Below are 17,690 nucleotides of genomic sequence, written 5' to 3' on the forward strand. Positions count from 1 at the left end.
GAATAAAAATTTGAAAACCACATTTTAGAAAATGAATAAACAAAATTTTCTTTTCAAAACCATCTTAAAATTTTTAATCAAACGAAATTAACGTGAGATCAATTCTTACTTGCTTTTATTTATAAGAAATGCAAATGCCTGTACAAATTAATTTCAAGTATCTCTTGATCAAATCATTCCCTTATTTTTGGCCGATCTGAAATATTGAGGCAACTCAAGTTATGTGAGCAATGTTGAAGAAGATAGCATTTTGAATTGAGTTCACTCCTAATTAATAAACTTAGTGCTACCATAAGAGGTACAAACCAGTCAAACTGTGTTCAACATCTTTAAGAAACTAAGTAAAGAAGTTCTCAGGCGTTATAAACTTGAAGCGTGTAATTGAAAGTACTTGGAAGATTGGCACAAACAGCATCAGGCGCAATAGCAATAGGGCAGATAGCAACTTTCCCTATGTCTGTTACAGTGAAGCTTATAAATGGAATTAAAAATGTGTATTTCTAGTAAAATCTAAATCGAAAGTCAGCAACTTACTTGAAAAGCATATAAAAAAGAGAAAATATCTGGTGTGGACATCACATGACTTTTTTGACATTTTCTGTAAATTCTGAATTTTAAAACATCTGCCAAAATTATACTAAATATACTAAAATGACTCTTGCACAAACAAAAAGATACAACCAATATTTAAATATCAATGTGAATGTATTGAATAATGGAAGTTTAGAAGAATTCAGGAGCCACTTTCGAGGAAAACGAATAAAAAAATTTATTCGAAAAAGTACAATAGTATTTCCTGCTAAGAAATTTTCTTCAAACTAGAGATATCAACACATTTAACTAAGGTTAAAATGTATAAATTACAGCACCAAGCAAAATACTTTAAAGAAAAACGAAGCCATCTTCTCCACAACATTACAAAATTCATATTGGATTTTGGACCGAGCAAAAATATATCAAATAAAAGTTATACGTCAATATATAAGCAATTAGAGTAACAAATTTCAACAAAATCATTCGGGCCACTTTCGCGAAAAAATAAATTTAAAAAATCAACCTAAAGACTACTAAACTACTACTGCTAAAACTACAGTTGATACAAAAATACAATAAAAAAATACAGAGTTCCTTGAGGGATCAAATCAAAATGGAAAGTTTCGGTTCCCGGCGATTTTTCGTATTTGACTCTATTTTTCACACACACTCTTACACCATTCTTTTAAAACAACTTTTTAACTAAAAAAAAGTCAGATGAGAATAAAACAATAAACTAATGTTTTAGCAAGATATTGATTACAAGGTTTGAGGGAAGTTAGTTATTTAAATAAATTTGCTCAACAGTAAAATGTAAAATTTGCAAATGTTTTTATTAATATATAAAACAAATATAGATGAAGATTTGTTAAAGACAATCTGAGCGAATTATTAAGAAATTTTAACAATAATGGTTACAAAAATAAAATAAAATAATTTTTAAGTAGACCGTATGGTTGTCCAATATCTAAAATTTTGGACGGTAATATTCACTTGATTTAAACGAATTAATATAAAAACAAATCTAAAACTAAAAATGAGTATTTGAGCTATATTATGGGCTCATTAACTTAGTTTTATTAACTGGAATTAATATTTTCACAATTACATAGTTACTACTTATTCATTAAAATTCATTAAGATTAAGGCATCATAGAAAGACTTATAAAACAGCAGTGGTTGGCATTTGATTCACGCCGCAACTTCCATCACCTTTGTACAACATGTAGTAACCCTAAAGAAAAATTAGAGTAATTAAATAAATAAAATGGTTAAAAATTATTTTAATAGAAACCGTTATTATTTAACAAAATGATTATAATAATGAGTTGCATAAAAAATGACAGACTTCTGACTTCAATAGTTCTAGTGACGTTTGATTTTTTTTTCTTCTCCGGCGCATAGTCCGCGATGGTCATAACCCCATTTTGACGATAGTCTCCGTGATCGGGATGGCACTCAAAAGTCTGATATTAAAATTATAATCATTTTTAGTCTCTGAAGTGATTTTATTACGCCTTGTAAATAACGAGGAAAATCCAAGATTTTCTCTTCGTAAGATCCTCTTCTGCTTACTGAAGCGAGAGAATTCGGTTCGGAGGCAAACAGTGCAGTGAGAGCCTCATGGCACCTAATTATCTTAGATGCTGACGCAATCTGAATTTTTTTTCTTACAAAAGGTATATCCATTAAAATACAGTTAACTAAGAGCATTTTTTAAAAAGCCATTTCAGCATCTTACAATAAATTAAATAGTGGACAGGACAGTGTACTGCTACTGGAGCTAGAGGTCTAAGTGAAATCACATGTTCTTGATATCAATGATGACAGACAGGGCGTTTCAAAATATTAGTAGCGGTAATAAGTAGTAAAGTAGAGAATAAGTAGTAGAATAAGGTTCAGGTGACATTGGTGAGGCCTAAAGAGAAGTCGTCGTGCCCATTTAGTACGAGTTAAGTCGTACATTTACTACAGGACTGGTAATACCTAAAGACATCGGTAGCTATCTATAGTCATATGAATCTGAACCGGATATTCTTCGGTAATAGAAAAATCTGACAGCTCTTCTGTAAAAGAACAGAGACGTATGATTAAAAGTGGATTTATTAAAATATGTTGAATTAGGTAATAGGAGGAATTTAAGTAACAATCAAAACAGCAATTTTGAAATAAAGTTATGGGTGCGCGTTTTATGGCAAAATGAAAAAGAAATTCTTCTCTACCACATTCCTGATGGATATTGCAACTGCGTACAACTAAAAAAAAACTACCCAGGATTATCTGAGTGGTTAGCGAATACTTGATTCCAACGCGAAGATCCCGAGTTCGAATCCAACGGATGACCCTTCAATAACTCAGATGTTGACGCACCTTAAATCTTAAAAACATTACCCAACTTTGATTTCCTTGCATTTTTTTCTATCAATTACATTATTTTCTGTAACAGCTCTTTGAACTAAATAGAAAATAGAAAAACTTGAAGGCATTGAACTCCTTTTACACGTATTCTGCTACAAACTTTGCTCTATCCAATTCTGTCCGACACAATTTTTTGAGATAAAAATTAATAACTATCAAGAATGGATTCAAATACCAAGGATATCTATCATGAAATGATTCCTAACAGCTAACAGATGATCACTCAATAATGAATACTATTACCCTTGACCACTCCCAGCCTATGACGGGGATGTAAACTTCCACTTTCATTCCTTCAGAGTTACAGAAAGCTGGCTTTCAACAATAATCACTACGGTCTGCAAGATGAACATTTATAAAAAACAGGGATATATTTTTTTATTTTTTTAATTGAAGCTGTCATAATTTATTACATCCCAGTATTTTCATTGATAAATATTACTAATTCCCAATTAAAAAATAAAACAATTACTCCTTCAACCACTCGATTATAACTAACTGTATCGTGTTTTTAATTATTACGCTTTCAAATAATAAAATAATAATAATAATAATAAATTATTACACAAGAATGATATTGAATGTTACAAGTACAATAGCATTAAAACTCAGCCTTAGGACAAAATTTCCTGAGCAGAAAACTACCTCCTTGTACAACATCTACTTACCTGTACGCCCCACTTTTCTCCCCAACTATTTTTTATAAGCCAAAAAGGTAGTGTTTTTTTGAAAACTGGATAATCTGAAATAAAAAAAAGTAGGTGCAGTAAAATTTTTAAATAAAGGCGCAACTAACCTTATTACCCCATCGTGTTCCCCAACTATTCTTTATTAACCAATATGGTAGGTTCTTATGGGTGAATCTTGTTCCTGAAATTTACAGTTTAATCATTATTGGTTAGCAGACTATGAATTTTTTATATTATCGGATATTACAACATAAACTTGTAATAGCAATTTATCGTATCTTCATCAAAAATTTAAAAATGTTGTAATCATCGTTTATTACTCTACTTTAAAAATTCTAAGCAGGAAATATGTCTGTGAGGAGGACGGACCGTATAATTTCCAACACCCCCCGTAACTCATTTAAAAAGGATAGGAAGTTAAAAGTTTGGAAAGAAAAGATTTCTTGGAGTAAACAAAGGATCATTAAGTTTGTGAATCAAAGAGATATCAAGAAACCAGCTGTTTAGTTTAACAAAATTGGCATAAACCCAGCATTAAACTGGCATTACAATTTTGTTGATTATTAATATTACAATGTGCGTAATGAAATGATTAATGTGATGAAGTATACTTTTTATCATAATTATGCGTAAAATTTTGAATATAAATTGTGCACGATCTTTGGTTAATATTAATTCTTGACCGAAAAATTTATGCCCTTTTGTATTCCATGGATTAAAACTTAGTATGTAAATAAAAAAGAACGCCCTTTTTTACTCTTCTAGAGGAAATGGAAGTATGAAGATATACCTAACATTCCTTCACTGCTTGGAATTATTCTTGGCATAGAAATGGAAACATAATAATTTAAATTACACAAAATTTTTTAAAAGATTTGATGTATTTTGAAAGTATAACATGAAAAATTCTTCTGTCTAGAAGATTTTATTCATTTAATGCATTACCAAGAAGGTGGAGAGCTTCATAGAAGAGGATGTAAACAAAATATTTCACAAAACAGCTTACATTCAGACTCCAGCAGCAAATACTTAGGGATCAATTTCTAGAGATGGTAAACGCACTTACCTCTTACCCTATGAACGTATTTAAAGGAAATCGTTATTTTGCAATATGTGGACTTTGGCACTTAAAAACTGAGTAGGGGACTGCTCAAAAAAGACAGTTAGGAAAGATCCTAAGGCCTTCCCAAAAGGGTTTCTCTTACCCATACTCTTGCTCTCCCATAAGGAGTCGGCAGTATACCGTCATTTGGCTGCAATTCTGGGAAACAGGGAACACCCCGTTTCCTATTTATTCTACAGGAAAAAGAGTATACATTAAATTATTCTTTGTAGGTAAATACTTAAAAATGCAGTTACAATTTCTAAAACAATTGGGGAAAATATTAAATACAAAATGTTATTTACTTTAATACACATTTCTTTAAGTATAGTAGATAAAAAATATAAATAAATAATAAAAATGTGGCACATATAATACATAATAAAATAGAGACAATGATCATGATCAAAAAGTTACTCACGATGAACACCATATCCTACTATAAGTACAGCATGATCCAGGTTATTCGGGCTGCATAAAAATTTTAATGGATGAGAAACACCTCCCATGTAGAACTAAGTGAAAGAAAGCGGAAATAAATGCTTTAATCAATTGGAGAAATAAATATAAGTATATTCTGTTTCATCACACCTAAGGAGTAAAAACTTATTTTAATCTTCAAATTGAATTCTAGGAAAGACATTTTAAATTTAGAACTGATATACCTTCTTCGTTTTAAAACAAAATTTTATTAAAAAACAATGTTATCAAATCATAATCTTACCTGCATAGCGTTAGCATTTACAGCTACAGATATAGGTCCATTAGCTACAAGATATTTAGCTATGTCTTCCTCATCATGGGAAACATTGTAAGCGCCAGATATAGAAACTTTTATTTCACTTTTGTTGAAATGACATCTATCAGACCATCCTTTGTATGGATAATCTGTTTCTGTTTCTAAACCTCCAATGAATTCTATCGCACGATATGCGGTATCAAAATCACCTCCCAAACAACCTTTATCAAAAGTATCACAGTCTACTAGTTCTGAAAAAAAAAAAAATCTATTAGTGTTTGTTTCTAATCGACCATCTGAGAAGGCTAGTTTATAAGCATCTAAATTAAGAATCAATTTTAAGTTATTTATATTCGGGAGGTGAATAAATCTAAGTAGGTGTAGAAAGGGCTTTCTGACCGGGAAAAGTGTACACAATTTCTTTTTGCACTCTCTTACTTCTTAAAAAAAAAAATCCAGGACCAAGACTGGGAATAGAAATCAGTACCACATACCAACATACAAGCATCACCTCTTACCTTATCAAAAAAACAAATTATATGATTCTTTAAAGTATAGCATAAATTACCTTGTTCTGATAAAGATAACAGCTCCTTATTTTGAAGGGCCCATAAACCTTCAATGTTGCCAGTAACAGAAAAAGCCCAACAAGAACCGCACATTCCCTAAATAAAAATAAATTTATTTACTGCAATACAATCACGTGCTGATTTCTGTTCAGATTTTCTTTGCATTGCAAATCATTTTTCCATTAGATACGTATGCTGAAGCCTTGTTCAGAATCAGCAGAAGGTAAGGCAAACCAATTTTCGGAATAAGCATTTACTATTGATTTTTATTGATTAAAAACGTTTCAGATTAAATCAATATAAATAAGTTCAGTATTTTGGATTCTATAGAAATGAACTCAATTTTCAAGGTTTCTTCAACGTTCTAAAGGAATAAACACAAAATTGTATCGGTTAAGTACAACATATACTAGATTTATGATCTAGAAAACGCAAAGAGGATAAAAAGGGACTTTTAACAAGGCCAATTTGATGCAGATGCTTTGCGGAAAATCATATCCACTAACCATCAAACGGAAAAGACCTGAAAGGATTCTACATTGATGACATGGTCAATTTGATTGATTCCTTTTTCTGTTATTTTCCTCATACCTAAATGTATTTGTTTATGCTGAAGAGTTATGCATTTTTACTTTTAGGAAATTTGTTGCAGCAATTGGCGCTACGAGCAGTCAATTTTCAATAGTTACATCACGAAAATTATACTTTTCCAGCAATATTTTGCAGGTACTCTTTATTACCGATGACCAAAAATTTGTGCTTTGGTGAAAATGTTATGTGTAGGCAGAGTTAATGACAATGATAGTTTTGGTATTCGACAGTTTTTAATTGATGATTTATGGGGAATATTGAGGTGTAGTCAACCAATAGATTCAAACAATTCAAAAAGTATATTAAAAGTATAAACACTTTTATACTTTGTCAAAAAGTTGGTATGAAGAAACAAAATTTGTGATTGAATTAATTGATTGACCGCACCTCAATATTCCCCAAAAATCGTTAATGATAAAGTGCACTGTCACTCAATTTTGTCAACGACGATTGTTATTTCAATATCAATATGCACTTTAAAGAAACTTTTAAAGTTCTGCCATGACAAACCTGATTCTTAACGGTTGTCACTACATTATAATTTCTCCAATCAAATTCTTTTGGCAAAGTAATATTTGGAATTATAGCCATTTTGCGATGTATACTTTGTTCGGGGTTAACTTTAAAACCTAAGTATTTCTTGAATTCTTCAGCTGTAACATAATAAGTTATATATAATTGTTGGAAATAAATATTTACTGAATCAGTTAACAATTTAGAAGATTAGTTATAATTAAAAATAACAAATAAGTTGATACATTTTGAAAATATCATCCGGAAAACTAACTCGTAAGATCAGCAAACATGGAAGCACCATAAGTTGCAGTTCCTTGTTCATGTTTTTGTAAAAATGCTGCTTTCTTCATATTAGCTCTGAATATTCTGAATCTTCTAGCAGTCTCTGCAGGGCTCTTGTAATCTTTATCTTCTCTTTGCATAAAGTTAATAAAGCTTTTTACCTCTTCTTTGGTTCCATCCAGACCTAGAATTTCTGCAGTCATCTGTTAAAAATATATTATTAAATGGTAAAATTTAAAAACTATTCCCTTAAAATATTCTGGAAAATCTTACCCTCTTTCGTCGAAGTGGTTTCGCATCATTCTGGAAAAATGAAGAGCTAGTGTATCAAAATGTAGCCAATATATTTTTATTTTGACCAGATTTTTTTTTTAATTAGAAGTCAAAATATATTTTATATTGAGTTAGTTTCTGCTATTAAGGTTATTTTTTGAAACAGCCATGCATTAAAATTTAGGGGTACTTACTAACTCAAATTTATGTTAACCATTTACATTTTACTTAATATAAGATTAATACTTTAAACAAAACTATAAAAACTTTAATTTTTTAAAAGATTGATTATTTGACGACGATAAGCAGGGTTAAAAAAAGGTATTTTTTTAATAAAATTTTATGCATTTAGGCCAGAATATTTTATTGAAATAGATTACTATGAATGCAGACAGTACTAGTCATTTAGAAATTCAGAATGTATTGTCTGCCTCCAAAATAGTCCAAAACACTATGGTAAACTTCAAAAATTCCCTATAATACTAGTCTGTAAATTGGAAATCAAATTAACGGAAACGAAAATTCACCAGACTGTAAACGTCATATCATTAATTAATCTGTATTATCAGATTCCACCTGTATTATCGTTATTTCCACTTATGTTTGACTTGAATAAAAATCTAACCTACATATTTTGTCATTTGCAATATCTGTCTGAAAGACACTTCCTATTCAACCATTGCTTTACTTTGCACATTACTAGTGGTAAAATCATATATGTTTCCGATTTTTTATTCTATTTTGAACAGTTCTTACTCAACTCAGAATTTATAAAACTTATTAACCCTTACAAAAATATTATACGAAAGTATAATAATGGATTTCCCAGAGGCACTTCATTATATTTTTTATATTATCTTACAAAGTTGTCCTAACTTTCCACGTTCACAATATGGATATTATACAGGATATTATGGATATCTTACTAAATATACGTTATACTCCAAACTCAAGTTAAATTAAACTGATTTGGTTGTCTAGTAAAATGTTTTTTTTTTTCCTTAATGAATTGCATCGACGCTAAGAACTTCCTTAAGATCAATTTGAATTGTTTCTATTTTCTGTTTTCTTAGCCGCTTTTTACTTTCTAATTTCACAAATTTCAACATTTTAAATTTCTAATACTTCTCATAAATCAGGACAAGTTTAAAATCTTCTCTTTGTGTTCTTAGAAGTCACCTACTTTCTCAACATCTTTGAACCCATCCGACTTCTCGTTTATGATATTTTTTCAGTTTTTTTTTTCAACATTCTAATAAATCAGTTTATTATTACACTTACCTCAAGTTCGGTTTTTACATAACCTTGTTTTTCTTTAGTTTTCACATAGAATTTATATTTTGTTGTTCTTTATAGATTTTTTGTTTTGTTTTTTATGATACTGTTCTCTGGGCAATTTTTTGATGGTTGTAGTTTTCATTTTGACACTTCTCTCACTTGTATTTCTCATAATTGCTAGGCACACATATTTTAAAAAAAGATCTATAGCCTATTTAGGATTTTATCACGTTGATCATGAAGGAAATTTGAAGCATCATTGTAAGATCTAAAGTTAATAAGCGTCTTGTAAATACCGACGGTACCAAGACTGTGATGACATTCAAGCTAGTATTTATAACAGTCTTACAGGAGGCCTTAATTCATATTAGGATGAGCCTGGGCAAGTATGTTACAGATTTCCAAGCGGGATTGTGGCAATTACTTATTGTGCGAAAAAAATCATATATCGAAAGAGTTATGTATTTTATGAGTATATATTGGGACAGAGGGAGTGGGAGTGAGGGGTGAGAGAGAGAGTGAGTGAGAAATATCCGAAAAATCCTTGTCTTGAATCATAAAGGGCAATAGAGTTGTAAAGTGAAGATACATAAAGAATATCTAAAATTACTTCCATAATGAAATTGGCATGCTTTTGAACTTTTGCCTAAAAATTCAAGTTTTTTTTCTTGAAAGGCAACTTAAATGAAGCGAAGAAGAAAGAAATTAAGAAACGAAGTAAACTACCCAATAATAATGTACAGCATTAACCTGAAAGAGTTTTAATACATTCAAAATTTAGTGCCTTTTGATTGCTTACAAAACACAAAATAAACAAGCTGAAAATATATTGCTTAAAAACAAGGGGCAAGAAAGGTGCACCTAGTTTTAACAGATGACTTTAATATTTTTTAATGAGTTTGAATTAAGATAAGATAAATAAAAAAAACAACAAAAAAACAATTTTTACTTCCACAACCTCAACCTTTAGGAAGGATTAATTCCAATTCATACGAATAATGTTTTAATGCATAGAAAGTAGTAAGGTTAATGCGTAGAAGAAAAAAAATATAAAATCTGAAAAACTAGGAAGGGCTACTCTTTTTTTTATTTTGCAATTACTTTACCCAGAAAATGACTTAAGCTCCTACATTTTGAGTAGAATGGCATTCGCTTTGGGTGATTTCCTTTTGATTTAACCATGGTCTTTCCCAAATAGCTACTGTACACAACTGTTGTCCCTGAAAAAATCAAATTAAATAAAATACAAAACTTCATAAACGCATAAAATATTTAAAAAAATCGCGTCAAGCACAAAAAATTATGTTTATTATCCAAACCTGATTACTTGCTGAACAAAGTGATTTTAGTTTGTTCTCGCTTTTTAAGCAATTTGTGTCAGTCACTTCTACAGTAAGTCTTGTCAATTTTCCGGACACAACCTGCGAATAAAACGGCATTGAATGATTTTTTTTTTTTTTTTACATTCTCTCACTACTTTATTTTAAGAAATAATTTTATTTGACAAAATAAATATATATATTAAAAATATAAATTATATACATTAAATGAAACTTACTACTTTAGTGCAGTTTTATAAAGACGTGATATATATTTCAAAACTTACAAAAACAGAGTGAAATCGCGCTTTTATTAGATTGAGTTTAATCAGACCCTGGCGCTGCAAAACTCAGATTAATCAAAATTCTAAAACCGGACAGAATCAAGAAAACTTTTATTCTTTATTTCTGTGTTAGTAAAGAATATATAGAATTCATAGGACCCTTTATTAGGATCTGACGTTCCTGAGATATGCTATTCACCCATGCGTATTTTTTATAACAAGCCATTTATTAAATTTAAGTTTCTATTATTAGATGGCACTAAAATATATTCAGCAATAACAATTTCTTTCCTCATAAATAAATATTATTTCTATTGTAGCATAAACAGTTCTTTTGGAATCAATGTCACAAGGAAATGTACCTGCACGGTTGCGTTCAGAACTTTAACAATCGTCTTAGTATACTGAGAATTAGATCTGTTTGTCAGCTCATCTTCAACATAATCGGTAAGATCAGTAACTCTCTTATCATTCGTGTCCAAACTTGATTCTCCACCAACAAGAGACTAAAAAGTAATTTCGACTTAATGTACTGAAATAATAAATAAAATAAATATTATTAGAAAAAAGATATTACCCGTTTCGTTCTATAGAATGGACCACAGTAGAATTTAGAAAGCTTTAAATGGGATTTTCCACTGCTTTGTTTCCATGGTTGGCTCCAAACAGAAACACGGCAAATCATTTTCTAAAAGAAAGATTTTTACAGTTTGATTTAGATGTTTACAAAATAAAGTAGTTGATATTAATAATAGAGAAGGTGGGGTTAGTGACCTTTGAAATAGACGCGCCAAAAAAAATAATAATAAATTAAAAGGATAAGCTGAATGGTTAGCGTACTTGACTTCCACGCTGATTATAATTGCTTGTCTTTAGATTTCCTTTTCCACAAACCTGTAATGGAAAGAGTGTTTGCATCGAGTGCCGAAAGTGCAGGAAAAAGGCGCCAGGCGACAAAAATTATTCAGTTCTCCACAAAAAAACTGAAAAGCAGTTATTGATATTGGAGAAATCCCTACTCTATGAAGCGCGATTCAGCAACTTGGATCTCCAATCATCTGATCGGATATATTTTCAGGTATGAAACAGATTTTAAAAATAGCAAAGGGGAAGGTACCCAATCAGGCTTAAAAGCAGAATTAATCTGTGCAAGAAACTAGCTTAACGGTTAAAATTGGTGTAAAACCAATTAGTTCTTGAATGATACTTTCCCGTAAATACAGTTTTGGGTTCTGAAATACAGTTTTTCCAGGATGAAAACACAACTGATCGTTCCGTATAGGCTAAGATATTATCCGATCGAACGCACCATGGTAGAGATTCTTGGTTAGATTATACCTTCCCGGGGATAAAAGGAAGAGGTCTCTTAGAGAATCTCTGCAAAATGCCAGAAGGTCCTTTGAGAGCTTTCTTTCAACATAATCATGAGTTTCCACTCATACAAGCGATCTGCCAGTCGGATAGGAATTATACTGCCTTGAATTCATAGGCCATCACACGATTAAATGTCAGTAGCGCGATTGATTAAAAAATGAACGGGCCCAAAAGCTGTTGTACAGTCGTTTTTTTATAAAAAAAAAAAAAAAAAAAAAAAAAAAAAAAAAAAAAAAAAACAGCTTACATCCGGCAGTAACGATCTTGATCCGCCCACCAAGTGATTACATCTTTGCACTTACATTTCCAGAAGGGTTTATACTAATTATAAAGAACCAGGTAAATTCACGAGAGCCTGTAGAAAGCACACAAATATTTGTTCAAAGAGAGAATACAGCATATCACGGTATGATGCTTTGTGTTAGCTCCCGAAGGATTACTTGAGTAGACATAACGACGCCAAGCTCATTTCTTTGACCTTGAAGAATGCACTTCTTCTTATAAGTATAAGCCTCCAGAGTTTCTTTGGAAAGATAGTGTCAGCATTTATTGGGATACTCAGATGATCATTGACAGGGAAATTTCAAATAACAAACCTTATATTTGAATACTAAACTTGGGAAATAAGATTTACCAAATAACTGATAAAATATTTAAAAAATGGGGAAAATTATTAAGAACGTGGTTTTGAATTGAAGAAGTATGGCTTAAGGAAGTTAATGGTTATTTCGGTCAGTAGATTTCGGAGAGCTGTACAAGAGTGATAAAAGTGATATTTTCAGAGATGATTAGAAAATGTTTCTTCTTGATGTCTCAAGAAAAGTGCGACAAATTCTACTGCATGAAAATTAAGTGCAGCAAGATAAGGAAAATAGCACCTACGTTGACACATCCAAAGAAAAATGGACCAGTTCTACGAGAAATACCACTGATTATAGTTAAAATAATAAAGATAAACAATCTTGTTAGTATTTTTTATCATAAATCTGAAAACTCTAACATTAATTTTAGTCAAAATCAAATCTGACATTTGAATTACATCTATATTTTTAGCCTAATCATTCGAAAATCTTACTCATAGATTTTCTTTCCTTGAAGACAGATTTGAGTAAACTACGCTTAGCTAGTCAGTATTTTACTAGTACTCAAATTTTTCATGATTAATGTGATCAACTGCATTCGCAAGCTCTAGGTTTCTTTATAAGGAAATAGAAAATAACTGAGGAAAGAACGTCTAGTTGGTCATACTTGCAAACTAAGTTTGGCTTGGACTAGAGGAGGAAAGTCACCCAGGAAGGGAACATATGGAGACGTATGTATTATATGTATGCTTCTGACAATAAGACAGATAAATCTTGCATAAACGTACATCGTAATTCTTAATTCTAACTTAAATACCATGAAAAAATCAAAAGTTATTGTTCTTACTTCAGCATTCTCTGAAACAACTTCACAGTTTGCTTTTTTATCCATATTCTTCATACATTCAGTATTTCCTAATTCTAATTTTAAGTCCATCTTAATTCCAGCGGCTACCTATAATTTTTATGTTTTTTTAACTTATTTTTAAAAAGTTACTAATTATTAACAAATAAATTAATTACTAGCTGTAAACAAACAAAAAGTAAAGAAGGACATACTTGAGAAGTGGCCTCAAGAATGCGAACTAGTATTTGTTTATATATGGAATTTGACATTTGGTCTATTCGTTCTGCAGCGAAATTTGCAGCCGCCTTAATTTCTTCTGATTCTACTGATGCTTCTTTTGGTTCACCTAGTAAAATATTATGATCACATTCAGAACTGACCACCTAAAAAAGTAAAAAAGTTATAGTCTATTAAATTTTGGTTGCAGTTTTTCAACATTTTTAAAACAATACCGAAAATGTTTTATGAAGCATAATTTAATGGGTTCTAAAGAATTAATATTAAAATGAAAATACGTTGAAAATGGAATACCTTGGCATTTAACGGTGAACTGTCAGCAAATGATCTGTGGATCTGAACTTTACAAATTTCTTGAGAGTGAGATTCTTCTTGTTCACAATCTGCCGAAACCTTTCTATCTTCGCTACAAGAAGTAATCTTAACTCGCAACTTCAGATGGTACATTATTCCATTCACCAACTAACCATGGAAAAAAATAAATTTAATATTGCTTCAATAATTTAAAAAATAACACGTGTAACTCCTCTAACTTCAATTCCCAATGTTCCAATTCACTAAAAAATTAGCAGGCTTAATAATGGATTCAATAACACTTTAGAAGGTCGCGTGATGATCCATGATATAATATATATTGTACATTCACCCTTCCAATCGGATGTTCTTCTTAAGAATTCAATACTTAGCCACATATTTAATTCTCGGTCTACTATTAATCTAGAAATTCATAGAAAAATCTGTTCGGAACCCTCCTTAATTAATGAACGGAAAAAGTCTTAAACAAAAATTATAAATTTTCGAATAGTTCGTATTTAGGAAATCAGCTGAGTGATTTAAGTGAAAAAAAATTCCAGTCTAATTACTTCAAACTTCACGTTTTAATAATTCATTCATTCACGATAATATTAAAGTTTTGATACACTGAAATGGCTTTGGGGTAAAATCCTACTCTCCACTAGAAGTAAATAGAAAGTTCAAGTTTAAGGAAAATGGTATCATTTTTGAAAAATTTCCAAAATTAAAAAGTGTAACAGTATAGTTGTTCTTCTGAATTACAATTTAGCCCAGAATCTTATTTCGTGATCCCTACTGACACTTAAACGAAATAGCAATTTTAAATTTTCTTAATTTTCTGTTTTTGTAACAACCGTTCATATCATCAGTTAGCCACAACATATGTACATAGATCAATCGATAGAAATCAATGTTCAGATATCTCAAAATCCTCTTTATCTGGAGAAAACTCATAATAGAAAATTTGCAATATGACTTTATGTGGACAAAAAGTGTAAAAAATTTACTAGAACTTAGTAGTTACTTACTTGCTTTTTAGCATCCAAAACTTCAGCAACGACTCTTTTATAATTATCAGTGTCAATATCATCTAAAGTCTTGACAGCTAAGTCAGCTAATTGAGTAACTAATTCTTTTTCATTCGCTTCCACTTCTTTCAAAGTTGCAAGTAGTTGTCTGAGAACACGAAAGCATTGTTACTTGCAGTTGTATCCAGTATACCTTTAGTTACTATTAATTTATATAAAGTAATTTAGAACTAAGAATTGTTTTGTTTTTTATTTCTTACATTTTAGTAAGAACTGAAAAAAAAGTAATCCATTTGTGATAAAATTACAAACTTAATCAGGTTAGTTGAAAATTCATATTGTCGATCAATTTTTATTTTTTATCTATTCAAAATTAGGTAGTCAACGAGCCTAACAGTACAAGGATCTTCTACAATATTAAATATACAAATTTCAAAAATAGTAGTTTGTAGCCTAAACATATTTTATTTCTGTGTCTTGGGAAGGATTATTATTTATATTATTCTTCAAAAAGTAATTATGTATAAAAGCGATAAATTGTTAAAAAATCATGCCATAATTGTAACTGAATACTGAAAAGTTATTTTTTAATGCCATCATGTTACAATACAATTTTAATATTTTTTAAAATACTCCTTTTGATTATGACTATCTTTTTTCAAAAAAAAAAAAAAAAATTCTAAATGTTTCTAAACCCCAAATGAATTATTTTAAACTTATTTGATGAAAATTAAATTAATATTAATATAAATGATGCAAAATTAGCCTGTATTCTCCAAGAATACATTACATTTTTTATTTGAATTTTTTTAATTCAAAAATCCTTGCTTCAATACAATATTTCAATTCTAATTAAAAGTTATTCACATAAATATCAGTAATATTATAATAAAGTTCCTAAATTCGTGTTTTTGAAAATGCTACATTAGGTTTAGGCTGCTTCGCCGCTAATGAAAAGTAAATAATTTTATGTTGGTTTGAGGCCCAACCTGTTATCGCGCCCTTGCAGCTTACAGTTGAAATATTCCATTTGAGGTTCTGGGGAAATCCAAACTTGGCTCACAAAAGATGTACTGCAGAATTTCAGTTGATTTGTTCTGCGATCTTTAACTTCGAAATAAACCTTGTACCTGACTCCACTTATGATCTGTAAAGTGAAATTTATTTTTTAACAATTTATTAATGAATTTAATAACATTCAGGTAATTCACTTATTATACTAAAAAATTAGAAATTACGGTAGTAGAATGGTTTTTTTTTCATCAGAATACTTTCTTTTTGTATCTTCTTCTTTTTACTTTTTTGTAGAAGGGTTCATTTTAGAAGCCCTTGGTCAGCAGAGATGGAGAAGTCGGCAAGAAATAGAGATAGGTGGAGAACTGTATTGGCTGAGGCTCGGGTCCTTCATGGACCGTTATAGCCCTTGAGTAAGTAAGAAGGTTCATATATGAGATAATAGATAAATCTCGCTACTATGATACAATCTTGAGTAATCAAAGACAACAAAAGGCATCTTTTCAAATAAAATTCTGGGTCGTCTCGAAAACTTACCTTCTTATCACCGCTCCTATAGTAATTACACTTATTCATTAAGTTATAGAAACATTAAAACAAATTCATAATGATATAAACAAAGTCTGATTTTTAAAAAGTGATAACTAAATCTAATATTGAATCATAAATCAGACCACCAGAAATTAAACAATTTTCTTGAAAATAAATTAATACGGACCTGAGTTTGTGCACTGATGACCTTCACTATATCACAGTCTTCATTTTGAGCTACCAACACCTTTTCCAAGTGTTTCTTTATTTCAGGACTATTAACATCAGCATCCACTGGACATCCAACGCAGTTCTAAAAAAATTAACTACTTAGTAGCTTCACTACAAGCCATTACACTCTATTCACAATCTCAGTACTATAGAATTATAAGAAGAGGAAATTTCCTCTTCAACAAAAGTATAGCTAGAGTTATCACGAGTAAATTATCGAGGCACTTAACTGTAAAAAGCATATAGTTTCTACAATTAACACTTTAACGTCATCTAATTAAACATTAAAAGCTGTAACCTTGAAATAATAAACAATAGGCATTAATATTATTACTATTTGATGGAATGAGCAACTACTTTGTTAACTAATTTCTCCTTCTAGGTAATAGTTCTTTAAAATATTATTCTTAAAAAAACCTCAAAAGATATGCCAGCATCTGTTTTATTACTATCAAACATTGTATAAAAGCATTATATTAACCTTACCTTTGCATCAGCATAGGAATTAAACATAAACAAAACAGCTATCAGTTGAAATCTTAAAAATGTAATAGATCTCATATTGAAGAATTACGCGTAGTATTCTTAAAGATTACCGAGTACGCAAATAGAAGAGAGTAAATTAATACTATTTTTTTTTACTGACATTAACGGGTATTTATATCCACGATAAACATAACGTCATAGCACTTCTAAAGATCATTTGCGATAACTGATCCAATAAGTATTTCCCCTATCTCTATACGCAAAACGTAACCCGCTAACCCACAGATCAAGTGGCCTCCTAACAAAATAGTGGTAGCCTGCATGTAACCTCCAAACAATAGCTGAGTCAAATAATCGATAATTGTTCAAATCTTGAACAAACTGTCTTTACAAATAATATGCTGAATTTCATAATTAGTCATAAAATTTGATAACGCTTAACCCAAAGGAATGAAAGATTTAGTTTGAGAAGA

The 17,690-nt window shown here is 30.3% G+C and overlaps 1 protein-coding gene across 3 annotated transcripts; it reads right to left on the bottom strand.

Annotated features, from left to right (window-relative positions):
* Window positions 1–1,348: 1,348 nt before the first annotated feature.
* Window positions 1,349–17,540, bottom strand: LOC141460227 (cathepsin F-like). 3 transcript variants are annotated; one of them, XM_074140045.1, is made up of 19 exons: window positions 17,218–17,540; window positions 16,688–16,813; window positions 15,945–16,102; window positions 14,956–15,103; window positions 13,928–14,095; window positions 13,609–13,779; window positions 13,397–13,504; window positions 11,172–11,282; window positions 10,957–11,100; window positions 10,311–10,412; window positions 10,122–10,211; window positions 7,714–7,743; window positions 7,430–7,643; window positions 7,153–7,295; window positions 6,051–6,147; window positions 5,468–5,733; window positions 5,165–5,258; window positions 3,621–3,694; window positions 1,349–1,768 (listed from the first exon to the last, which is right to left on the bottom strand). In XM_074140045.1, exons 1-19 carry the CDS (start codon window positions 17,290–17,292, stop codon window positions 1,697–1,699), a joined length of 2,391 nt encoding a protein of 796 aa, XP_073996146.1. In that variant the 5' UTR covers window positions 17,293–17,540; the 3' UTR covers window positions 1,349–1,696. The 3 variants fall into 3 exon arrangements, with proteins under 3 accessions (XP_073996146.1, XP_073996145.1, XP_073996147.1); XM_074140044.1 differs by lacking the exon at window positions 3,621–3,694 and adding an exon at window positions 3,749–3,822 and having other exon boundaries at window positions 17,218–17,539; XM_074140046.1 differs by lacking the exons at window positions 3,621–3,694; window positions 7,714–7,743 and adding an exon at window positions 3,749–3,822.
* Between the last annotated feature and the right edge of the window lie 150 nt (window positions 17,541–17,690).

The sequence above is a fragment of the Rhodnius prolixus genome, unplaced genomic scaffold, assembly GCF_049639745.1.
Source record: "Rhodnius prolixus isolate KJV_2025 unplaced genomic scaffold, Rpr scaffold_6, whole genome shotgun sequence".
Taxonomy (NCBI): Eukaryota; Metazoa; Arthropoda; class Insecta; order Hemiptera; family Reduviidae; genus Rhodnius; species Rhodnius prolixus.

Bases quoted from the DNA above. Each gene is read 5' to 3' on its own strand.
- LOC141460227 (XM_074140045.1), bottom strand. From the start codon at position 17,292: ATGAGATCTATTACATTTTTAAGATTTCAACTGATAGCTGTTTTGTTT. The intron at 16,814-17,217 runs GTAAGGTTAATA...TAATTTTTTTAG, and splicing joins ATTCCTATGCTGATGCAAAG to AACTGCGTTGGATGTCCAGT. The intron at 13,505-13,608 runs GTATGTCCTTCT...TAAAAATTATAG, and splicing joins TTCTTGAGGCCACTTCTCAA to GTAGCCGCTGGAATTAAGAT.